This window comes from Xenopus laevis, chromosome 4S (assembly GCF_017654675.1).
Source record: "Xenopus laevis strain J_2021 chromosome 4S, Xenopus_laevis_v10.1, whole genome shotgun sequence".
Classification (NCBI taxonomy): domain Eukaryota; kingdom Metazoa; phylum Chordata; class Amphibia; order Anura; family Pipidae; genus Xenopus; species Xenopus laevis.
In genome coordinates, this window is record NC_054378.1 from 105,724,911 (window position 1) to 105,750,680 (window position 25,770).

At 41.4% G+C, this 25,770-nt stretch overlaps 1 protein-coding gene across 1 annotated transcript in view; it reads left to right on the forward strand.

Moving 5' to 3' along the window:
• Window positions 1-24,232, forward strand: part of slc38a3.S (solute carrier family 38 member 3 S homeolog) — a 46,814-nt gene extending 22,582 nt beyond the window's left edge. The window contains exons 2-16 of the mRNA XM_018261307.2: window positions 5,170-5,287; window positions 6,209-6,287; window positions 7,079-7,194; window positions 11,165-11,238; window positions 13,164-13,256; window positions 13,342-13,423; window positions 15,897-15,979; window positions 17,723-17,781; window positions 18,111-18,287; window positions 18,431-18,510; window positions 19,136-19,236; window positions 21,153-21,277; window positions 21,616-21,760; window positions 22,328-22,431; window positions 22,554-24,232. Of these exons, the coding sequence (XP_018116796.1) occupies window positions 5,205-5,287; window positions 6,209-6,287; window positions 7,079-7,194; window positions 11,165-11,238; window positions 13,164-13,256; window positions 13,342-13,423; window positions 15,897-15,979; window positions 17,723-17,781; window positions 18,111-18,287; window positions 18,431-18,510; window positions 19,136-19,236; window positions 21,153-21,277; window positions 21,616-21,760; window positions 22,328-22,431; window positions 22,554-22,658 (1,506 nt within the window). The 5' untranslated portion in view covers window positions 5,170-5,204 and the 3' untranslated portion in view covers window positions 22,659-24,232. The remainder of the gene's footprint in view (window positions 1-5,169; window positions 5,288-6,208; window positions 6,288-7,078; window positions 7,195-11,164; window positions 11,239-13,163; window positions 13,257-13,341; window positions 13,424-15,896; window positions 15,980-17,722; window positions 17,782-18,110; window positions 18,288-18,430; window positions 18,511-19,135; window positions 19,237-21,152; window positions 21,278-21,615; window positions 21,761-22,327; window positions 22,432-22,553) is intronic.
• Window positions 24,233-25,770: the final 1,538 nt, after the last annotated feature.

The window sequence follows — 25,770 nt, forward strand, 5'->3', positions numbered from 1 at the left end:
TGCAAATGCCAAAGTTGAGTCCACTTTTGCTGTCAAATGTACTTTCCTCTTAGTTTACATTTATGCCCAAAAGTAGAAATGTGACACAGAGGGGCCTACTTATTAAATCTCAAAATTTTTTCTGGTCTAGTTTTGAAAGGGGAAAAACTCAAAATTTTAGAGGGAAAAAAAACCTTTATTAGGGCAGAGACACATGGTCAGATTCAGGGCGACAAATCTCCTCTTCTTCGGGGCAACTAATTATTGCAAAAGGAGAACTCATGAAAGTGAGGAAAGACAGGAGGAGGCATGTTAAAGTGGGAAGTTTATGATGAGGGCAATATAAGATCAGAAGAGCATGATGCTTATGATAACTGAGAGGCAGAATTGTAAACTGAGCCCTGGGGGGTTATGTTATAAAAAGCACTAAAGCTGGTCATACACAAAGAGATCCGCTCGTTTGGAGACAACGCCAAACGAGCGGATCTTTCCCAGATATGCCCACCAATGGCAGGGCTATATCAGGGAAATCTGAACATTCGGCCCCTGTTGGACAGGGCTCCTTGATTTCTAATGGTGGCCCTGGGAAGTGGTGCAGAAGATGGCTCCCGAGGACGTACTGCAGAAGTTGGCCCCATCCTGCCTGACCCGCAGGTCCTGCAGGATTTGGGCTGGCCAGCACATCACTAGTTTCTTTGTATTGATGAAAGGGCACCTATCAAAAAATGGATGTAACGGTGGCTTGGCATTTTTAGGAAAAAACTATTGTGTTCACCTACAAGAATAAAAGCTTTATTAGCCCGCACCATTTTTCAATAATAGGTGCCCTATAAACTGGTGGGATTACAGGGCCCATTTACAAAAGTTTAGGTGCAAGTACAGAAGTGCTAACTCTAACCACTTGCACTAACCAGTTGTGCCTTTCTAGCATCCAGTGCTCTTTGCCCTACACTGAGAGCCCCAACACTTTGAGCTCCATTCGAGTGGTGCCTTGGCACGATGTGGTCGATTGGGGCGAGGTGGAAAATACCAGACATTTTAAACCTGTTCATTGCACTTTTCACCTTTCCACATGTTTGTAAATGTTGAAATGCACAGGTGATAATTTCCATTTTATGGCGGCAATATTTTGCATCTGGACAGCATGACATGAAACACACAGGTAGATATGATGTTTAATGAGAGTTTTAAAGACATGTCATTTTGCCTGTAGTGCTGATGATGCTGTTTTGTTTATGAGATGACGATAGCACTGTGAACGCCAGTGTTCCAATTGGTGACAGTTCATCCTTCTTGATGACTTTCTTTATAGAAGAATAAAAATAGTTTCACCACATTCTGACATGCTCATAAATTCACACAGGACTATGCATATGCCGGGGGATAAAATACAAAGGAAGTGCACATTTCAGCTTACGTTTATTATATACCACTTGCAGCAGGGTCCATGTCATTACTGTAGAAACCAATGGAAGGGGTAATTTCCAGTATTGGATGGCTGCCCTCCAAACTGGAAATTGTGTAGGTGACAAAACACTTGGAATCGCCCTGTGTGCTAATGGCAGTTTTTTGTAAATGTCAACAACAGCACAAGGGCATGTTAATGGCCACCTTGTTTAATTCCACAGATGTCCAACAATCAGAAAATTATCCATATTAGCTTGACCGAGAAGAGACCACATTTGCATACAGTTTCCTGGCATGTTTTCTTAGCAATTTTTTCCCAGGAAATATCACTATGGGATTGCCCATAGGTATGGCACACTCAGGCAATTATCTTAAAATGCGGATACCTGTGTAATTCTTAGGTTACAGCATGGGAGTCAGAACCCCAGGGACAATATACATAGGTCTCAATTTGGTCACAGAGACATGACAGTATATTGTGTGCCATAATCTACCTCAGTGATCACCAATATTTCATCACATCTGATTCGCAAACCACCCATAGTGGCACATGAGGATATTTTTCGCCCGCCATATTTTAAAAGTGAGAAAGGCGATCATCTTTTTGCAAGTAAAGATTTCAGGCAACTTCGGCTTCCGAGTGATTTGCATCCCATTAAGCACCACGGTGCTTTCTCCGCCCACACGAGCTGGATGGTCTTCAACAAGATCAATGTGCCTAGATGTGTGAAAGAAATGCCTTAAAAAAGGCATTTTTTGCAGCATATTTGGCACAAGTATTGTGCATATCTTCGTATGTGAATGATGAGTGAGCGTGTGATCCCTGGAAAAAAGAATGCGAAATTGCCACCCCAGAAATTATACCCATATGTTCTTATGTACTTACGACATGCCGCGCACACAGGAATTTGCATACTATCGCGGCTACAAATCTCCTGTTTTGTGTTTTGGTAGCGCAGATTTTCACTACTTCTGAAAAGCCATGCTATTTCTGATAAATTGCTCCAAAAGTGGTCTCTGTGCATTTTGGGACTACAGGTGATTTCAAATAGCATTGTATGTGTAACATAGTAAGTAAGGTTGAAAAGGTGTAGTATCTGGCAATTTACATTTTTCTCTATGGCAAGACAAACAGCTTTTAAAAACAAAAACATGCTTTTAAAAAAATGCGGGTGACATCTCCCCCTGTGTCACTACCCTTAAGGCCCCCATACACGGGCCGAGTCGGCAGTTTATTGGCCCATGTGTGGGGCCATCCGACTGGATTCCCCCGATCGATATCTGGCCGGAAGTCGGCCAGATCTTGATCGGGCAGGTTAAAAAATGCATCTGTGCGTTCCCGCGATCTGACCAGTGGTATCGGATCCATTCTGATCCGGTTGTTGGGCCCTAGGGCCCATGATCAGATCAGTCCGATATTGCCCACTTCAAGGTGGTAACTACATGGTGGTAACTAAAGACCAGCATTTTCACAAGATTCAAAACCTATTAAATGTGATTTTACCAGGGGGAAGCAGAAGACCATATCTTAAAAACTGATTGAGTTGTAAATTATTTTTGGGATCCCCTGAAAACATCATAATATGTCCAACAACCTCATACAAATGAACATATGTATAAAAATAAATTGGACAAGGAAATATTGCCTCCTGATAAGCAACCCAAAAAAGGAGTCTGCCACGCCTTGATCTTCTTATAGGATGCCAGACATGTAGGAAATAACAACAACATACCAACAAATGGAACCATTGAGGGTGCACTGGTTCCATAAATATGCCACTGGCCATGCTAAGGAGCAATGGTTGGGGGCTCAGCTCAAAGGGTATGATTTGAGTAAAATGCTTTTCTAGATTTACCTGGAAGCCAAACACAAAGGTTAGGCAGAGTGAGATTTGGGGGGTGGAACTCTATATATTGTAGAGACTATGACTAAATGGCTGATGCAATATTTCCACATATCTGTAAGCTTATTATGAGCTAAGGAGGACCCTGACCAAAGGCCCCACCATCAGTTGGTACCTGAACCAAAAAGACTCTGACAACCACTGGTGCACTGGAACTAGGCACAACATGCCCCATATTATGTGCAAAATGCCAAATCAGTTTTCCTTTCATGCAAACATGAACAAGTGACGGAACGAAAAATAAAACTCACAGAAAAAAGGATGTTTATTGGAAATGTAGCCTGTAGTGTTGATTTAGCCATTGGGTTATGAGATGAGAATAGCGCTGTAAAGTCTTATTGCCCCTGGGTGAGAGTTCCTGGCTACTTAATGGTTTTCTTTACAAAAGAGCAAAGTCTACTTCCCCACCTCTAACCTAAACCGATGATGTGCACAAAGGAGTATGGGAGCAATATTCACCCGGAAAGGCAACATGTAGGTCTTTATATCAGCACACATGTAAATCTACCTGTAAGGCAGGTATATATATATGTATATATGTATATGTATATATGTGTGTATATATATATATATATATATATATATATATATATATATATATATATATATATATATATATATATATATATATATATATATATATATGGTAACATGCTGGGAGTGTTAGGTCTGATACAGCTGGACTCTTATCTGTTATAAGCAACACATATACCCAGAGCTGCACACAGACTTCTGCTCTCTATTGTCTGTTCTTGTGTGTCTCATTTATCTTCCAAGCTGAATTCACTCCTCCCACTCAGTTTACTTACTTTATCTTGTTTATTTTCTGGGATTGGGACAAGAAGACGCATAGGCACAGAGGTTGAATACAAATGTCTACTCGTTTCTAACAACATATTCAAGTATGGCACATATATAGACATGGGTTCAATGTTAAACTTTTTTACTTTAAAGGGATACTATCTTCTCAAAAATAATTTTTTCAAAACGCATCAGTTAGTAGTGCTGCTTCAGCAGAATTTTGCACTGAAATACATTTCTTAAAAGAGCGAACAGATTTCTTTATATTTAATCTTGAAATTTGACATGGGGCTAGACATAGTCAGTTTTCCAGCTGCCCCCAGTAATGTGACCTGTGCTCTGATAAACTTTAACCACTCTTTACTGCTGCACTACAAGTTGGAGTGATATCAACCCTCCCTTTCCCCCCAGCAGCCTAACAACAGAACAATGGGAAGGTAACCAGATAACCGCTCCCTAACACAAGATAACAGCTGTCTGGTAGATCTAAGAACAGCACCCAGTAGTAAAATCCAGGTCCCACTGCGACACATTCAGTTACATTGAGTAGGAGAAACAACAGCCTGCCAGAAAGCAGTTCCATCTTAAAGTGCTGGCTCTTTCTGAAGTGCTGGCTCTTTCATGACCAGGCAAAATGACCTGATATGGCTGAGATAAAAAAAAAAATACACTTGCTGATTCAGGAATGAAATTTTATATTGGAGTGAATTATTTGCAGTGTAAACAATGTCATTTAGAAATAAAAAGTACATCATAAAAATCATGACAGAATCCCTTAAAACTCTTATTGGTGCTGTGCTAAGTCTCATAAGTATATGTTCCTTGTCTTTCATTCCCGTAACTTGGTCATACACTGGAAGATACATATCAGTCAATACAATAAATTAAATAGAACATAGACAATTTGTTTCTAAAACCAAACAGATTTATTTGGCCATATAATATAGAAAAAAAAGCCACACAAGTGCTTAAATCACAGCATAATATACTTGGTCAAGGAAAATAGAAAAATCACTTGTTACTTCTTCTGTATAATGAAAAATGAATTCATTTGTGTTTCTGTTCTTTTGTATTACAGGGAAAGTAATCTGATTGTCCCATAGTCCCATAGCAATGGAGTTTCCTAAACAGACGGAAATGGTAGATATGGGTCTGAATGGAAAAGGGGGTTTAGGAACAGAAACCCCAGAACCTAGGTAATGACAAAGTGCTGAAACCCTCAACCTTGCTTTGTTTTTATCACCCCAAAGTTCAATTTTTTTTTACTTCATCCATTTTATATAGGTATGGGATCCATCATCCGGAAACCATTAGCCAGAAAGCTCTGAATTATGGAAAGACCGTCTTCCATAGATTCCCATGTTAGCCAAATAATCCAGATTTTTAAAAATTATTTCCTTTTCTCTATAATAATAATAAAACAATACCTGGTCCTTGATCCAAACTAAGATATAAGTAATCCTTATTGGATGCAAAACCAGCCCCGTGTGTTTATTTAATGTTTAAATTATTTTCTAATATACTTAAGGTATGAAGATCCAAATTATGGTAGGATCCATTATTTGGAAAACCCCAGGTCCCAAGCATTCTGGAAAAAAGGTCCCATACCTGTATAACTTAAATACTTTACAGACTCATGCTGATAACCTAGTTTCTCTATGACTGACATTGCTTAAGTACATACAGTTGTTCCAAATATGTGGCACCCTACATTCCTTGCATCCTCCAGCTGTCCCAAATACATGTCATCCTACATTCCCTGCACCCTCCAGCTGTCACATATATGTGCTACCCTACATTCCCATGTTTGCACCCTCCAACTGTCACATATACAGTATGTGCTACCCTACATTCCCAAGGGTGCACTCTCCAGCTGTCACTTATATTTGCCACCCTACATTTTCATGTTTGCACCCTCCAACTGTCACATATATGTGCCGCTCTACATTGAATGAATGTAATGTGCATTCCCGTGTGAATTTCTAGACTCCATTATGCTTGCCCATTTACCCTCCCATTATAGAATTCTAACGCCAGTTCCCTTATTGCTGTCTGCTCTGAATTTGCATGTGCTGCTCAATTCCTTCTTCCTTTGCAAAAATTATTATTTTTCACAGTTTTAGCGGAAATGACAATCAAGAACTGGAGGAGTTCCTGCCGCACGCCCAGGGGAAAGAGAAGCCACACTTCACTGATGTAAGTGAAAGAGCTCAGGCTGGACAGCAAAGCAGCATATATATAACATTAAATATCCCTATGCTATGAAGCTTATTGAGCAAGGGATAAGTAATGCACCAATAAACCTGCTACTTCCGGTTGGGAAATTAGTGTCACATTAAAGGAATATTGGGAAAACATGTTTTGTCAAAACCCATCAGTTAATAGTGCTGATTCAGCAGAATTCTGCACTGAAACCCGTTTTTCAAAAGAGCAAACAGATTTTTTAATATTTCATTTTGAAATCTGAAATGGAGCTAGACATATTGTCAGTTTCCCAGGTGACCTCGGTCATGTGACTTGTGCTCTGATAAACTTCAGTCACTCTTTACTGCTGTACTGCAAATTGGAGTGATATCACCACCTCCCTTTCCAACAGAACAATGGGAAGGTAACCAGATAACAGCTCCCCGACACAAGATAACAGCTGCCTGGTAGATCTAAGAACAGCACTCAATAGTAAAAGCCAAGTCCCACTGGACTCCAGTTACATTAAGTAGGAGAAACAACAGCCTGCCAGAAAGCAGTTCCATCATGAAGTGCTGGCTCTTTCTGAAAGCACAGGATCAGGCAAAATGACCTGAGATGGCTGCCTACACACCAATATTACAACTAAAAAAAATACACTTGCTGGTTCAGGAATAACATTTTATCTGGTAGAGTGATTTATTTGCAATGTAAATTAGAAATAAAAAAAACAACACCATAAAAATCATGATAGTATCCCTTTAATGAAACCATGTATTGTTCTTTTGTTCTTGTCTTTGCAGTTTGAGGGAAAGACGTCCTTTGGCATGTCAGTGTTTAACCTCAGCAATGCAATCATGGGCAGCGGCATCCTGGGACTGGCATACGCTATGGCCAATACTGGGATTATCCTTTTCCTGTGAGTACCAGTAAATGAACGAGGAAGAATGGGGTAAAAGGAAGTCTGTACCCAATATAATGTCTCCAGATACTGCTACCGGCCATCCAAAATCTCCAATAATACTGAGCATCCTCCTAGAAGCACTGCAGCCCTTTAATCTGTAATAGCTGATGTAATAACACTGATCTCTTTCACTAACCTGGCTCTTCAGCTGTCCCCAGAATAACTACATCCTCACACTGCTTTACTGAGTACTACTGAGTTATCATTCATAAGTAGTGCACAAAGCACAAAAATAGTTGTGCTACACATGGACACCCAGCTATCCCTGTCTTTCTTTGGCATCATCCAGAAGCCTTCCCATGCCTTACATCATTATAAAGTAAGCAGCAGTGCAGCAACAGGAGACAACGTTTGCATCGTGTAGTAATCCATATCAACCAATCAGCAGTGGGTATTTACCTGCTCACCAGAAAGCAAGCAACTGATGGTTGCTATGGACTACTAGACCTGGTAAAAAATGTGTGACTCTCTATTTAGTCTTGTCATGATCCACCCATATGGGGTTATTCATACGAACAACTGCAAGTTTTAGGTGAGGGTGTAGCATGCTACAATGTGCATTGTGTCAAGTCAGACGATGAAAGTTGCAGGATTATGTATTTTTATCATGTAGATTTATATATAATTATTTTATCTGATTTACCTGCTGCCAGAATCTGAGCATCTCGTTGTAGTAAGTACAAAGTGTGACAGGGGGAGGCACATTTATCAAGGGTCGAATTTCAAATTCATAAATTTGAAATTCGACCATTAAAAATGTATTCATAAAATCAAATTGATGCCAACTCGATTCGAATTTAAAAAATCGAATGTCAGGAAGGCAGCAAACATCACCAAATTGATCCCCGGACCTCTCCCATTGACTTATACAGCAATTCGGCAGTTTAAGGTGGCGAATAGTCGAATTCAAGTTCTTAAAGGGCCAGAGTATGATAAATCTTGACATTCGAATCGAGTTTGGATAATTCACAATTTGAATTTGAGAGTATTGACCAAAAAAAAATTTTAATTTGAATTTTCACTTCGACCCTTAATAAATCTGCCCCTTAGTCTAATGCCAGCAGTAGCAGCAGGCCAAAAATCCACTCCACTCCTACACTTCTCGGATGTGCCTTGTATCCGAGAAATTAGGTTGGGCTGAGTGCGCTCAAATATGGCAGATTTTGTCACTATGTGAGAAATTGCATTTTAGTGCTGAAATCTGCAGCATGTGCCTGCACCTGGGTCGAGCCACATCCAAGAAGTGTAGGAGTGAATTCTTGGCCTACATTTCTCTACTGGTCTAGATCTGCTATGTCTGGTATTACCGATAGCTCTTGCTAGCTACAGCCATTTCTAAACCACGGTGTTGTGAGCCCTATATAACGTGTTTTCCCAGATCTAGAATGCTGTTTTTTCTCTGTAATGCTCTGGAGGCTGGACCTGTAGTATATTAACCCACCACACCTTCCTGTTAGCTTCTGACCTATTTAACACCACTCAAAATCCCATCAATATGCAGATGAATGTTGCCGCCTCAGTCATGCAGAACCTATAATCTTCCAACATGTGACTTGTGAATCAGTATTTTAGATATTTCAGAGTAGGAAGAGAATTAACTGGGTACACTGCATTCCTCAAAAAAAAAACACATTAAATATTTGGAGGCACATTTATTGAAGTTCGAATTCATGTGAGTTTTTTAAAACTCCATTAGAATCGAATATACTCGAAATTCGACTTCGGGGGTTAGTTATCAAAAATAAATAGATTATATAAAACTCGGATTAATTTTACAAGACCCGAAAACTCGATTCGAATTTGACTAAACTCGATTCGAGTTTTTTCGCAAATGTCCGGAAGGCTACTAACATGTCCAAAAGGGTCCCTGGACGTCTCCGATTGACTTATATGTGAACTCGGCAGATTTTCTGTGGCGAATAGTTGAATTCAAGTTCTTAAAGGGCCAGAGTGTGATAAATCTCGGAATTCAAATTAAAACTCGGGTTGAGTTTGGATAATTCACATTGAATTTGAGAGTTTTGACCATAAAAAAAATTTGAATTTTCAATTCGACTGTTAATAAATCTGACCCATAATGTACCAACAGTTAATTGTTACCTTTGCCTTACTGAGGTAGGTTACAAAGAATTCCCAGGCAAGGAAGGAGGAAGCTGAAGCAGTCACTAGTAGTGATTTGCGGGTCGGGATTTCCCCCGACACCCGACCACCCACGCCCGTCCATGACTGACTTCTGGGTTCCTTTTATAGTGCCGCCCCGCTGATGATGTCACAAAAGGGGCGGGGCGAGCAGGTGCAGCATCTATAAAAGAAGAACCCGGAAGCCGGCATTTGACGTTGGGGGGCAGGGAGAGATCAGGAGAAGAGCTCAATCCGCACCCGCCCGCCACCCTCAGAGAAGAGTGCGACGTTAGCCCAAACCCGCCCAACCCCTGGGTCCTGCAGGTATCAGGCCGACCCGCACTTCACTAGTCACTAGCTAATAGAATATGGAAGGAAGCTCTACTGAGAATGGAAGGTGGCACATCCTCTTGAGAAATGGGTAGTTTGCTATTATTTGATGAAAGATGTCATGGAATGATGTTTGTGCTGAGTAAGAGGTGGAATATTTAATTTAGGGGCTACCAGGACTATAGGCTTGTATTTCCATTTCAATGGAAGAGACAGGCTCTGGTTATTTATAATCAGGGGACAATAACCTTTCTGATGACAGAGCTGAGTAAATTAGAAACAACTGGCTCAGCCATGAACATTAGGAGAGAATAGGTCAGACATTAGTATGCATGAGAGGGCTGGCACTGCCACCAAGCATTAGGGACAAGCTGCTAGTTGTGTGTATCCAAGGGGGCTTGGCACGTCTCTTGAGTATAATAAAGTTCCATTGCTGATTATGCAGGTGGCCTCACACTGGCGCTTATAAACAAGGTCCTTGGCTCTTCTGTCCTGTAGGTGAGACACTTCCCTGCTTTTAAATATGAAGGTAAATTCGACCACATTATAAAAAATGCTTGTTTAGTGGGTGTAGGCATTCAGCCTAAATTTGCACAACTCTGTGTTCTAAATGAACTAAAACTAGCAGAGATAGTGCAGACTTTCCCCAGTCCATTACAATTAATACCCACCTAACTATTAGCTTAGAGTTGTCAAGTGTGCTATATACTATATACTATATGCAGCAGACTAGGTACTACCAGGAGTAAGCATAGAGAAGTGTGTACTGATGTAGTTTTGCAAGTGTTTTTAAATTGTACTTGCTTTAGTAAATGCACCCTTTAGTTAACCCGGCACAAATACTAACTTTATTTTGACAATGGTGTCCATTTCATATATCAGGGTTGCTATGAGTCTAGCTGAAGCACAGGGGATCTAATTATAATACTAGTGTATTTGTGGATGAAGAATTGTGTTGACAGGCGCAGTTCTTTTATATAGCATAGAATGGTGGGAAGTAGTAAGTACAGTAAATAGTTTTGTTTACTATGTTTCTTTATGTGTGTGAGTGGTTACACGTGGCTTGTAGAATGGGATTGGCCGGCCAGTGGGAGTTGGCACAGATAATTCTTTGTATACCTTGTCCTCCCATTAAATCCCAGCTGTCTGTTCCCAGGCCTCAGGGACAGCAAAGTGAAAATATCTGTGTTTGTCCGTGACACATACATACTGTGTAAATGTATTATGTACTTATTGGATGGATATATATATATAATTGTTTGTTGTGTGTATACATGGACCTGGCATTGTATATTAACCATGCAAAGTGCATACCAGTATTTCCATGGCTCATTTGTTTCAATTTGAAGCAGAAAGAAGAATGTGGTGGGGAGTCCTTACAGCAAGAATATCAAACAGCTACTGTAAACTCCAAATATGACTGCTGTGTCTGCAGAGAGTTACAGTTTTTATATGTGACATTTCTTTCCCACAGTTTCCTCCTGACTGCTGTGGCACTGCTGTCCAGCTACTCTATCCACCTACTGCTAAAAGCATCAGGAATTGTGGGTAAGTGGGGCAGAACTGAGTAGTACTCACTCACCCTCCCCATTATAAACTGGCACTGAGCTGGCCAAACCGCTTGTGATACAGCTTTTTCCTCTATGTATCTCCTTAGAGTGGCAGTGCCAGAGTGTTTGTGGGCCATGCCAACACGCAGTGATAAAATCACAGTCACTAGGATCTGTGTCATCAGTGGCCAGTTAATTTGCCTGTATATTTTTTGGAAAGTGGAAGGATGCCTTTAGGAAATATGGGGGAGAACATACAAAAGAGTGCCCTGGGTGGAATCAAACTCAAGACTCCATTGCTATAAGACTGCAGTTCTGACCACTGAACCTCATTTCCATTAAAGGGGAACTATCACAAAAATGAAAATGTAAAATAAGCTTCATCATACGAAAAATAGAAACTTTCTAAATACAATCAATTAAATATTCTGCACAGTTTCTGAAATAATCAAGTTTATCTTCACTATTCCTCTCTCAGCATCTGTTTTTCTTCATTCTGTCTTCATTCAGCAGTTGGGTGTCAGATATTCGTTGACAGTTGGATCCAATATATCTTATAGGAGGGCTCCCTTTCCTAGCAGATGTATTAGAGCTCACTCAAATAACTGATTCCAGTACAAACAAAATCTAACAAAATAACTGCCTTTTGCACAATCCTTGCATGTAGAGAGACATGATGTCTGGTGTTTTAGTGTGAGCTCTAATACATCTTCTAGACAAAAGGAGCCCCCTATAACATACAGTATATTGGATCTAAATGTCAATGATTATCTGACACCCAACTGCTGCATGAAGACAGAACGTAGAGAAACAGATGCTGAGAGAGGGATAGTGAAGATTAACGTGATTATTTCAGAAATGGTACAGAATTTTTAATTGGTTGTTTTTAGAATGTTTCTTATTTCAGTATGCTGTCGCTTATATAACATTTTTGTGACAGTTCCCCTTTAAAGGAGAACTAAAGCTTAACAAAGAAGGAGGGTAGAAACGCTACACATTATATTTTGGGGTTATGTACCAGTCCAAGAGTTTAAGGGTTTAGTTCTCGTTTAAAAGGTATCCATGTGATAATGGCACCAGGGTCAGACTGGGTTGCGGCAGTGTGGGAGGACCTGAAGGGGGGTCGTGGCTGGGGGCCCGGAGGGGGGTGGGGGCAGGGGCGATCCAGTTGCTACTGCCCCCCCCCTCCCCTGGAAATTCGCTCTTAAAGTACCAGGAGCAGCATTTTTGCCGCCCCCTGGTACCTAGTGGGGCGCTGCCGCCTAAGGCGACAGCTTCAACTGGCCTCATTGGCGAAACAACCCTGGGTGGGGGCCCATTTGTTTGAAGCCCCGGTGGGCCTCGGACCCTCCAGTCCGACACTGAATGGCACTGTTTTAGAATGCCAGTAGATGCCTTTTTTCAGAATCATGGTATATTAGGATGGCACAGACAAAGATTTTCTTTCAAGAACCAAAATGTCAGTCGTTTGCTGCTAATTCAATACCCAGGTGTACCGTATATACTCGAGTATAAGCTGAGTTTTTCAGCCCCCAAAATATGCTGAAAAACTCTACCTCGGCTTATACTCGGGTCAAGCGCAAAAACGATCGCCGGCGCTCAAGAATAGTCGCCAGCGTCCAAGAATAGTTTCCAAGAATATTCACCAACGTCCAAGAATGGTGCCGGCATCCAAAAACGAGATGCCGGCACCTCCAATGGGAGCAGAAACCCTCAATTTTTTGATTAAAACTTACCAGAAGCTGCTGCGTTTCTCACCCTAGGCTTATACTCTAGTCAATAAGCTTTCCCAGTTTTTGGAGGTAAAATTAGGTACCTCGGCTTATACTCGGGACGGCTTATACTCGAGTATATACGGTATATGATATAAATCTGTGCCTTTGTATCTGTCCTGTCTGTTCACCTAGTTTGTTTCTCCTGTAGGTATCCGTGCCTATGAGCAACTGGGATATAAGGCGTTTGGGACTCCAGGAAAGATGGCTGCTGGTATTGCTATAACGTTGCAGAATATTGGAGGTGAATATAGTCTCTTTATACTATAAAGTGTATCTTTTTAGAAGCGGTGAACATCGAACTCACGCAACTGTTCTATTCTCTACAGCCATGTCTAGTTATCTGTACATTGTGAAGTCAGAGCTTCCACTTGTCATCCAGACATTCCTCAATCTCTCAGAGAAAACATCGTAAGTTAAAGTGGAGTCTTAAATGTTTTCTCATCTCACTTCAATTACTGCGATGTGGGTCATATGATTTTAGATGCATCTAAAAGCCCAGCTTGAAAGGCAATTAGGCTTTTAGGAGGCAATTAGGAGTTTTGGGGTGAGCATTTATTTGCGGCTCTTGATGCAGGGGTCGCAAAATTGCAGGTGCTCACAACATGGGTCATCTGTGATTTGGGGATGGGGGGCCTGAAAGAAATATTGCAGTGCTGGGAATCCTGGGAAAATAAGACATGACATGCTGAGCGGATACCTGTCCTCTAGATAATTCATCCACACAATGTTAAAAACAGGAGAACTCTGAGCTTCCCATTTGCACGTCTACTGAAATCTGCACGTTCTCCTAATCCAAGTCCTGCATAGTGGCCAAGGGAGAGCTATTATAGGCATCTCTCTGAAGCAGTAAGTCCCTTGAGTCCTGGCCTATTTGTCCTGGCACAGACCCTAGCCCAATTTTGGATATGTATTAAAGCCTGTGTGTTACTGACTATCTCATAGGACACCCTCTGTCTGCTAGAGCGACTGAGAGCTGAAATGTAGAAAACTGCAGCTGTATATGAAGCTCTTCACTTCTAAATCCCCAGCAAGCACATTGGCTGCCTTATTGGATATGACAGCGGTTCTGTCCTGATCTGTCCCCTTCAGCTTCTTCTCTGCACTTCCCCTCTGCCCTTCTTTCTATTCATTTTTACCTTCCTCCCTCCCCTACACATTTTCATTGTAGGCTATTGGGACATCAAGAAATGTCAAACCTGTAGGTCTTTAGCTGTTGAGAGAATCTGTTACATAGATAAGATTATGATTGCATTTTACCAGTGCTTGGGTGGGGGCAGGACTATCATCACTGCTTTAGCTGCTTGCAGATCTCCAGATGTTGCTGAACTACAACAGCTAGTAGTCCAACTCAACAAGAACAGTAACAGATTTCTAGGAAATACAGAGGTGCAGTAGGATCTATCCATTATGTTATGGGTTATTACTTAGACAACCTTCCATTTCTCTCACTCTCTTTCTGTATTACCCTCGGATCAGAAGAACAGAAGCAGCTCCTTGGGTTACAACATTACCTACACACAAATGGTCTACAAATATATTTAAATGCTGTCCGATCTGGTTTAGGCATTCATATTCAATACAATGCTCCCAATCAATAGACCCTTATGACACCCTTACCCACTACACGCCTCATGAAAGATGTCTGCATAGATAAGCCCCCCATTGTAGCGCAGCATATAGCCAGGCCTGTAACATTGTTATAATATGGACACTTCCCGCTATCATTCCGGGGGTACTCGGCAGTAAATATAGGGTTTAACCCTGTCTTGCCATCAGGCTGCACCTTCCATTCACTGGTCTGGGAAGCTCTTACTTAAAGGAGAAGGAAAGGTTAAAATTGAGTAAGCTTTATCTGAAAGTTCTATATAAATACACCAGTAAACCCTCAAAGTAATGCTGCTCTGAGTCCTCTGTCAAAAGAAACTCTGCATTTCTTTCCTTCTATTGTGTACACATGGGCTCCTGTATCGGACTTCCTTCTTTCGGGTTAAAACTCCAGGGCATGGGTTTAAACATGCTCAGTTTGCTCCTCCCCTCCCTGCTCTAATCTGAGCCCAGAACAATGAGTGAACAAGGAGAGACTCAGGCAGGAAGTGATGTCACACCAAGCTAATATGGCAACTACTATCCTAAACCAACAGAGAGTTTCTAGAGCTATTTACTCAGGTATGGTTAAGCAAATTAAAGAATAAATATAGGGTTCTAGCTTGCAATATTGTGGCTAATCTATTGGCAATAAACTGCCTTGGTAGCTTTGCTTCTCCTAACTGACTGATATACATTACTTCTTATTTCTGCCCTCTCTTCTTTCCTCCTGCTTCACGTCTCTCTTCTCTGCGTCGATCTTTGTTATTGTTATTGTCGGCCGTGTGTGATAGGCATGTTCAGGTCAGGTTACCACACAATACGTTCCCTGTTCTCCAGTTACCCCTTACACTTTGTGTTCTCTGCACAGCCCCATGACTCCTATGTCTCCTTATTGAGAGATAGCAGAGACGTCCAGCTATGTATTCACTCACAGCACCTAAAAATAACACAGTATGGGGAGAGGACAGAGAGCAGTGGAAAAATACAACAAGCCTGCCAGGCACCTATGGGGGATGGTGGAAAAGATGTATCCTCTTACATCTCCAAGCAAAGTCTGTGCCCTCAGCCCAGTAATGAATACAGTATAGTATGTTTCCATGTGTCCTACTGAGGCCCTGTTACATACAGGCCAGGCTACTGCCTGCTTATGTCTCCCTTCAACATTGTGCTGTGGTCGCCATCTTTCAAATTCCATTGGGCCACCCTTAGTCTATTGTATGTGCATTCATTCCATTAGTCACACTTCCCACACCTTTGATTCTTGCCCATTAATTGATATGTATCCCTGTTCTAGAGATTGGTATTTGAATGGCAACTATTTGGTAGTCATGGTCTCCATCGCCATCATCCTACCCCTGGCACTGATGAAACAACTGGGTGAGTATGGCAGCAATCTCATTGGCAGAATGATCGCACTTTAGTAAATCTGCCCCACAGTGTTAAGTGCCCGTCGCCAGCGAAAACTCTACAGAAATCCCATTCGCAGGGACATTGCCAATTTACTAACCGGCATAGAGGACAATTTGCTAGAAAAAGAGACAGTCAATATCGCAGTTTCACGCCATATTGCCAGGCAAATTTTTGCTCAGGCGAAAGATCGTTACTCTGCAAATTCACTAAAGGGCAAATATTACAAAATGTAACTTCTTTCGCCAGAGTTTCCTTCGCCACCTTAGACCTGGTGAACTGATAAGATGAAGCTACATCCTCCTCAATCTTATGTCAGTGACATCATATCCTGTATGCCGAAAAGTTATTGAAATGATAAAAAATGCTGGCGTTTTTTCATCTTTTAAAGCGGGATTGTCTTTAAAAGTTGTCACTATTACAAATTTTTGTTTTAACCTTTACCATTTGAGGGGCATGTCAAATTTGTTTTAGGGTGAGCTCATGTCTAGGGAATTAGAGGATCTCTTTAAATCTTTATTTTGCTTCCTTGGACATGTGTAATAATAAGTGGCCACTTCAAGCATTTGCACCAACATCTGTAATAAAGAAGTCTATACGTCCTATATGTACCCGCCCTATTCAAATTGGCGTAAGTGTAATAACGAAGTTTCTCTTGGAAGAAATCAATGCTAGCGAAAGTTCGCTATGAAATGCTCGCGAGCGAAACTTCACCAGCATTCAGCTGCCAAGACGTAACTTCGCATTTTATTGAATTAGCATAGTTGTAGGGAATTTGCGGCTGACCAAGTTGTGGAAAGTGTGGCAAAGACTTCTTAGGCAAAAATTCGCCCTTTTGTGTATTTCCTATTGTGTGCAGATGCTGATATTAGATTTCTCAATTCAAGTGAAAGGTTGTTTTCTGATAGATGATGTAGAAAGGGAAAGCGTTTTGTCTGCACAGACCATTCATTCTCAACATGTTTGTTCTTAGACATATAGGCCTTAGGTTGCAGCAGAAATATTCTTTAGGACAACAAAACCCCTGTATACTGGCCACCCTTCCCTTACACCTAAATACAGCTTACTTCTCTGTACCTGATGAAAACAGTAGAATGGTACAGTGGTGTTGGTGTGCACCATCTCTTGCCACTTCTCCCTGGCTGTGTAGCAGTGGCCCGGACAGAACCCATATTCTTTAAAGGAGAAGGAAAGGCTAAAATTATCAGAAATTATCTTATCAGAAGGGTCTATATAAATACACCAGTAAATCCTTAAAATAATCCTGCTCCTTTGTCAAAAGAAACTCATTTTTTATCCTTCTATTGTGTACACATGGGCTTCTGTATCAGACTTCCTGTTTTCAGCATAAACCTCCAGGGCTAGGGCTTGAGCATGCTCAGTTTGCTACTCTATCCCTTTTCCCCCCTCCCATCCCTTTCCTTCTTCTTTAAGAGAAGGTCAAAGCCTTTCACTTTGGATTTTAAGGCAGTGCTATGGGAGTAGCATGAGGCAGATTCTGTGTTAAGGAGGTTTTCACGGCCCATCTTGCATTGAGAAGAGCTATTCAGCTCCTTGTAGCCCTTCTCACCCTAACAGTGATGGTCTCTTTGCTACGGTGCCTAGGCGCCAGCAGAAGGAATTTTCCCAGAACTTCCCTAATGGTAGATGTGAGCAAGAAAACCTCTCTAGACAAAGCCATTTATAAAATGATCTTCTGATTTCTCTCTGCAGGGTACCTGGGATATGCCAGCGGCTTTTCTCTCAGCTGTATGATTTTCTTTCTATGCTCGGTGAGTGTTGTGAATTCAGCAGCTCCAAACCCCATAATGTTCTATTCTCCTGTGCCCAGCATAGCACTTTCCTACCCTGTGTATGTGCACTAAGGTCAGATTGCAAGGATCCATTCTCTCTCCATCTATTCTACCAATGTCCACTCTGTTTTCATATCTCCCACTCCCCATGTCTCTCACAAACACACCACATTCCTTTCAGGTTCTTCTTCATTACCATGGCCACCTCTTGAACTGGGCAAGCTTTCCCTTTCTCACCCTTCATGATACATTTCTTCCATATGATTGTGTTGATCCTTGACTGCTCTCATCATCCTCCTCTCTTTCAGGTTATGTATAAGAAGTTTCAGATTCCCTGCCCTCTTGACTGGGCTAATGCCAATGGCACAATGTTGGGGAATATGAGCCTGGCGGCAGTAGGCCATGCGTATCAGAACGGCCACATTGAAATCACAGAAGCTGAGGCAGGCGAATGTGAACCCAAGATGTTCACCTTAAACTCACAGGTAATAACAGAGGTGGCCTGAGTGGGCAACACTGATGCCCACACTATGCCCCTTCCTCTTGTTAATTCAGACACTAGCAAGTTTCTCATACCCACATGGCTGCAGGTGCACCCCTTCATGCTGTTGTTTTACTCTCTCTGTAGACGGCATATACAATTCCCATTATGGCCTTTGCCTTTGTGTGCCACCCAGAGGTTCTGCCCATATATACTGAGCTGAAAGAGTAAGTATACAGGAAAGAGAAGTTCCTGGGTGGGAGTCAAGTTTTAATTCTGTTCATTGGCAGGGACTGCTGTATGTGACCTTTCAGGCAGTGATCCGTGTTAATGTGCAGCCTATTGGAATGAGGAACCAGGAATTTCTCTTGTTTCTATTGGCTGTTTGTAGTATTTCATGTGCGTTTGATTGAGCTGTAAGGGTGGTGGCACACGTGAAGATTCAGGGGGAGATTAGTCACCCAGTGACAAATCTCCCCTTCTTCGTCCGACTAATCTCCCCAAGTGCCTTTCCGTTGCAAGAAAATGAATCGCCGGCGGGATGGCATACATTTCCGAAGTTGCCTCATGAGGAAACTTCGGGCGACTTCGGAAATCCAAAGCAATTCCCATACCATCCAGCTGTCGGTTCGTATTTTTGCCAGCGGGAAGGCATTTCTGGGTGATTAGTCGCCCGAAGAAGAGATTTGTCGATGGGCGACTAATCTCCCCTGAATCTTCATGTGTGCCACAGGTGGAGAGAGCTATTCTGTGTGCCTTAAAACTTCCCTTGTTCCATCGGCCTCAGCTTGTGAGATGCTAATGTTTTTATACAGGACATTTTTCAACTGTACTTTTTTTTTTTTCCCCCAGCCCCTCCAAGAAGAAGATGCAACGTGTATCTAATATCTCCATTGCTGTCATGTATTGCATGTATTTCCTCGCTGCTCTCTTTGGATACCTCACCTTCAATGGTAGGTTAATGGTGCTAAAGTTATTTTATTTATATTTAGGAGCCAAAGGAATTATAGGAAGATGAGAAAAACAGGAAAATGCAAAAGAGCAGTGGTATTTTTCACCAATGCAGTTATTAGTACCAACCAGATAAAAGCTTGACACTAGTTAGGAATGAGATTAAAGATTTGATTGGGTTCTGTTGGCGAGGGCACAAATTTTCCCTGATACAGGTAGGGGACCTGTTATCCAGAATGCTCGGAACCAAAGGTTTTCCACATAACTATATACCTTAAGTCTACTAGAAATCATGTAAAAATTAAATAAACCCAATAGGCTGGTTTTGCCTCCAATAAGGATTAATTATATCTTAGTTTGGATCAAGTACAAGCTACTGTTTTATTATTACACAGAAAAAGGAAATAATTTTTAAAAATGTTGATTATTTGGATAAAATGGATTCTATGGGAGACGGCCTTACCGTAATTCGGGGGTTTCTGGATAACGGGTTTCAGGATAACGGATCCCATACCTGTAGTGGCAAGATAAGCACAAAATTAGTGGATACTGCATGAAACAGCCATTCATTAGGGCCTGGTAGAATAATAGATTATTAGTCCCATATAAAAGGATAAACAAAACACTGTATTAATGCATTAAATTACTTAACACTAAAATAATACTGATTCTGTAAAGAGGCTCCATTAAAGGAACAGTAACACCAAAAAATTAAAGTGTTTTAAAGTAGTGAAAATATCATGTACTGTTGCCATGCACTGGTAAAACTGATGTGTTTGATTCAGAAACACTACTTTTGTTCATATAAAGAAGCTGCTGTGTAGCCATAGCGGAATTTGTAAAATGTCTCTATGGCATAGGTTAAATAGTGGATAAAAGATAACACCATTATGTTCTACGGGCTTATCTGCTGTGTAACCTGAACCCTTTCTCCTTTGAATGGCTGCCCCCATTGCTACACAGAAGCTTATTTATATAAACAATAGTAGTGTTTCTGAAGCAAACACACCAGTTTTACCAGTGCAGGGCAACACTGCATTATATTACTTTAAAACACTTAGGGGCACATTTACTAAGGGTTGAATATCGAGGGTTAATTATCCCTCGATATTCGACATTCAAAGTAAAATCCTTCGACTTTAAATATCGAAGTTGAAGGATTTACCGCAAATACTTCGAACGATTCAAAGGATTTTAATCCATCGATCAAAGGATTTTCCTTCGATCAGAAAAAGCTTAGAAACCTTATGGAAACCTTATGGGGAGGGTCCCCATAGGCTAACATTGGTGCTCGGTAGGTTTAAAGTGGCGAAGTAGGTAGTCAAAGTTTTTTTAAAGAGACAGTACTTCGACTATCGAATGGTCGAATAGTCGAACGATTTTTAGTTTGAATCGTTCTATTCAAAGTCATAGTCGAAGTAGCCTATTCGATGGTCAAAGTACCCAAAAAAAACTTTGAAATTCAAAGTTTTTTTACTTCGAATCCTTCACTCGAGCTTAGTAAATGTGCCCCCTAAATTTTTTGATGTTACGGTTCCTTTAAGCAAGGCTTTTTTTTTATATTTTCTTGATTTTCCAGTAGACAGACATCCTCAACATTGGCACTGCAAGTATGTTGTTGTTTTACGTATGTTGAGGGCAGTGCTATCACAATTTGTTAGGAGTAGTGATGGGCGGACCTGATCCATTTGGCTTTGCCGTAAAATTTGGGAAATGGCCCAAGCTTGCCGAAAACATTATCTATGCCTATACACATTTTTTTCACCCATTAGAGTCTACGTGCATAATTTTCGTGGTGAAACTTGGTGAATAATTTCACACATCACTAGTTCTTTGCCCATGAGTTCTATATAAGCATCGCAAGGTTTCCCCAGCATCTCTCCTATCATTAACCCTCTGTATCTGATTGCTTTTGCAGATCATGTGGAGTCCGAGCTCCTGCACACATACAGCTATGTGGATCAATTCGATATCCTGATCCTGTGTGTGCGAGTGGCAGTGCTCACAGCTGTCACTCTCACTGTCCCCATAGTGTTGTTCCCGGTAAGTAGAAAGAATCCATTTGAGTTACAGACGCAGGGGAAAATAAAGGTGGTATTATTTGGATTTGTGTATGGAAGTGAATGTTTACTTGTAGGTCCAGATCATTAGTGCCAGCTGAGCAGATTTCGATGGAGTAAAGGGATGTATGTAATTGACATGCAGAGATAACATAAATGTACACAGACATCTTTGTAGCAGTTTTTTGGTTGAAATCCGGCGACTGACCTTGTATGATGGGTATTAAAGGAAATACCTGGATAAGAGCGCCAGTGAGATGCCACAGCTATTTAACTTACTTTTTCCGTCAAGTTTATTTCATTGCTCTTGTGCCCCTTTAGGTGAGACGTGCCATTCAGCACATGCTGTTCCAGAACAAGGAGTTTAGTTGGATCAGACACACCATCATTGCAGTGCTGCTGCTCACAATGATTAATCTTCTGGTTATTTTTGCACCAACTATACTTGGAATCTTTGGCATAATTGGTAAGTTACTGTGTATTTTCTTTCATCTGCTACTATCATAGAATATTATTTGGTGTGTTCCTCCTAATGCTCCAGTCCTTACCTAGCCATTAGTATTAGCCATTAGTAGTAATATGAAACCTCATTATGAGAGTGCATGTTAGAAATGTTGACTTGGATTTTGGGAACCATGAGCCATAAGGTGGCCATACACGGGCCGATAAAAGCTGCCGACAGACCGTGTCGGCAGCTTATTGGCCCGGTTATGGGGGCCCCCGATGGGCTTCACCGATCGAGATTTGGCCGAAAGTCGGCCAGATCTCGATCAGATGGGACAAAAAAATCACGTCGGATCGCGGCCGCATCTATTCGTTGATGCGGTCCCACGATCCGAACGCCCATTACTATTCGTTAGGATCCGATTGTTGGGCCCACAATCAGATTAGCCCGATAATGCCCACCTCATCGGGGAGAGATCCGCTCGTTTGGCGACATCGCCAAACGAGCGGATCTCTCCGTGAATGGCCACCTTTAGTCTTTATACCCAGTTCTTTTGACATCACATATGTGCCTTTCATTTCTTTCCAGGTGCCACATCTGCTCCATGCCTTATCTTCATTTTCCCAGCCATCTTCTATATTCGAATTATGCCGAAAGACAAGGAACCTACAAAATCCACACCCAAAATATTGGTAGGTAGAGTGATACTGCATTATTTTAATGTTCCAAACCCATTAAAACTATTAAATCCACGTCTAACACTTTATACTTTCGCCTCCATTTAAACTTCACTCTCTTTTTTGCTTTACCATAGGCTGCGTGCTTTGCCGTCCTGGGGATCCTGTTTATGATCATGAGCCTGAGCTTTATCATCATTGACTGGGCAACTGGAAGCAGTAAAAGTGGTGGAAGCCACTAACCTTTGAAATATCACTACTTACTCCCCCCATTCCTTCTCCAAAATGGGACTTCACCCATCATGGTGATTTCAGTGCTGGCACATCATAGTTATGGTTGCCATTTGAGGATAGACTTGTTTAATGCACCCCTGGAAGGACCTGTTGTGGTGGCATTAATGTGTCTGCTATTAACTGTAGAACTGGAAGAATACAGAAGCTACATGTCCCTGTGCTAATAAGAGAGGGACTTGCTTCCTTCCTGTCTCATCCTGTAGCATTAGGGGACATACTCCATGGGTAGCAGATACCTCCGTCTGTATCGTTAGAACTGAACAAGGCTATACCACATTTCATCTGGACATTTGAAAGATGCAAGATAAAGGGGAAATAAATCGGTGTCTTGTGTGTTTTTAGCATATGTTGGATTCATATGGTGCTTGGAGGTCCAGATCCGAGCATTTTATCTCCTTGCTGTTAAAAGGAACCTACAGCACAAGCCAGTATCAGGATCTGTATGCGGTCTTGCAATACGATCTCAGTCTTCACAAATACAGAGTGTAACATGTAAATAGAATTTTGGAACTTAATACCTATAAAGGTTTTTTTTGTAAGTGTTATAATGGCCCCAAAATCTGCATAAGTATTCCACAGTAGAGGTAGCATGGGAAATAAATAGAGGTTTGGTGGGATGGAGCCGTAGAGGGAGCAACAGATTTGGTGTCATGAAGTCATGATAGATATCCTAGTGGGGGGAATGAGTTACATATTATAGTCATAAGCAGGTCCAAGATTGTAATAATGGTGGCAGCAGACCCATCGTCCTAGTTAGTAAAGGGATGAGTAGGAATTCTGAATGATAAAAATGCCTAGGGCTTGGAGGTTATACAACATTTTGTCGCTGCAGGGCCAGTGTAGTGTAACTTTTAGGTAGTGTTTGTGTGTGACATGGGGATTCTCTATAATATTTGCTCGTCAGAAAACCAGAGTGGAATCTAAAGGATTGCTGTCTATAGCATGGTGAATGGCCAAGTCACGCTGCATTCTCAATGTACCATTATTGCTGAAATGTAGAATGAAGAGCCCTGCCCAATACTGGCCCCTTGTGTTGTGCCCTGATAGACAGCTTAAGCTTGCAGAAATCACAAAAAGTGCAAAACTGGTTCTGGGGAGTCATACAAGTCCCTGGCTGGTGTTACAGACAGAACAAAACCTCTAGCCATCAAATCAAGTCACGTCTAGAGTTGGTGAAAGCCACCTAAAGGGCTTTGTCAGTCTCTGTGCACCCCTCTAAGCTCTGCTCTGTCTCACTGGGACACTAACACTCTCACACCTCTCAACTGGAATTCAGCTCAACACTTGGAAAGGTTTTCCTAACTAATTAATAGTCTGCACAATGATGTCTAAGTGTGAAGGGAGAAGAAGCAGGAGACTGTGTGACAGCAGGGAGAAAAGAGCCTGGTGAGGCCAGAGGGGAACCTACAAAACAAAAAGGCAAAACCTTGCAAGACTTTGGGAAGAAACATTCTGTCACTGGCTAATTGCTCTTCCCTAGCGAGGATCAGGGGGCACTAGAAGAACGAAAGGAATCATTGACCCCAAGAAAAGATCCTGTAAATGATAAACACAAAAGAATATGGCCGTATACAAACAATAGAGTTGGATGGGCAGAGAGAGGGACTCCTTTCAAAAATCTCTGCAGCTCCTTAATTAATCCTGCCCATCTGAGATCAGGGAGGCTGTCAACATATTGATTTTCTGTTGACTTGGTGAAGTTGGACACTGTTTATCTCAACATAAATCGAGCTGCCCATTAGAGAGAGATATATATATATATAAGGACAGAGACACGCTCAGATTCGGGGAGATTTAGTCGCCCGGCGATAAATCGCCTCTTCTATGGGGCGACTAATCTCCCTGAACTGCCTCAGCTAGAATCTAAATTGCCGGTGGGATGGCACCGGGAGCTCTTCATTTTCCGAAGTTTCCTTGTGAGGCAACTTTGGGTGACTTCGGAAAACGAGCTCCGAGTGCCACCCCGCCAGCGATTTAGATTCTAGCCGGCAGGAGGCAGTTCCGGGAGATTAGTCGCCCCAAAGAAGAAGAGATTTGTCGCTGGGCGGCTCATCTCCCGGAATCCGAGCGTGTGTATCTGCCCTTAGAGAGAGATATATATGTACAAATGGAAGTTATGGGGCTGGGAAAGGAAGTATGTATAAAGGTAAAATAAGCAAAGTCTCTCTGTCTATCTTTTCTTTCTTAATTTCCTTAAATAGACCATAAGGAACAAGGGAATACTGTATTGTACCATCACTTTTATGCATATTTGCCGTCTCCAAGGCCATATTGGTTATTTCACTGTCTAGGGAATAAATGGAACATCGCTACCACCTTATCACAAACAAACCTTCCATGCTATTCTCACGTAAGCAAAAATGATTGCATATAGTCCATGAATATTCTTTAAACAATAAACTACTGTATGCATTTATGTATTACAACCTATTTAAGGAAACAACACGTGAAAACGTTGCTTATTTTCCCTTGTAAACACCCAACCCACTGAATTGCTAAACAACCTATAATTGATGATCTCCTTGTGAATTCAATGTGTTTAAATCACTAAATTATTGTAATATTTGTACTTTTGTAACAGTACAAGGTAGGAATTTGCAGCCCTGTTCCATGCAGAAGTGTGGGAAGTGGGCATTTATGCGTTAGGTAGATATGTAGTATATAATCTGTTTTTAAATTATGTTAAACTAGTTGTTTTTTGGGGGAATCATGAATTGTTTGATGAAATTAATCTTTGTAAGAGGTAATTAAAAGAAAAATTCCCAAACCATGATTTGTGGCTTAATGTGGGAGTTCATAGTCTTGTCCAGTAATAACCATTTTTTTTAGGTGTTGAATCCATTATATGGGGCCAATAATACATGAATGGATCTATCTTACAGCTGTTTACATAGTAACAGTCCATCAAGTTCAACCTTTGTTGCAATTAAACCTGCATAACTGCTAGTTGATCCAGAGGAAGGAAAAAAAACCCCAATTTGAAGCCTCTCCTATTTTGTTATAGGAAAAAAAAAATTCCTTCCTGACTCCAAAATCGGACTTGTCCCTGGATCAACTTGT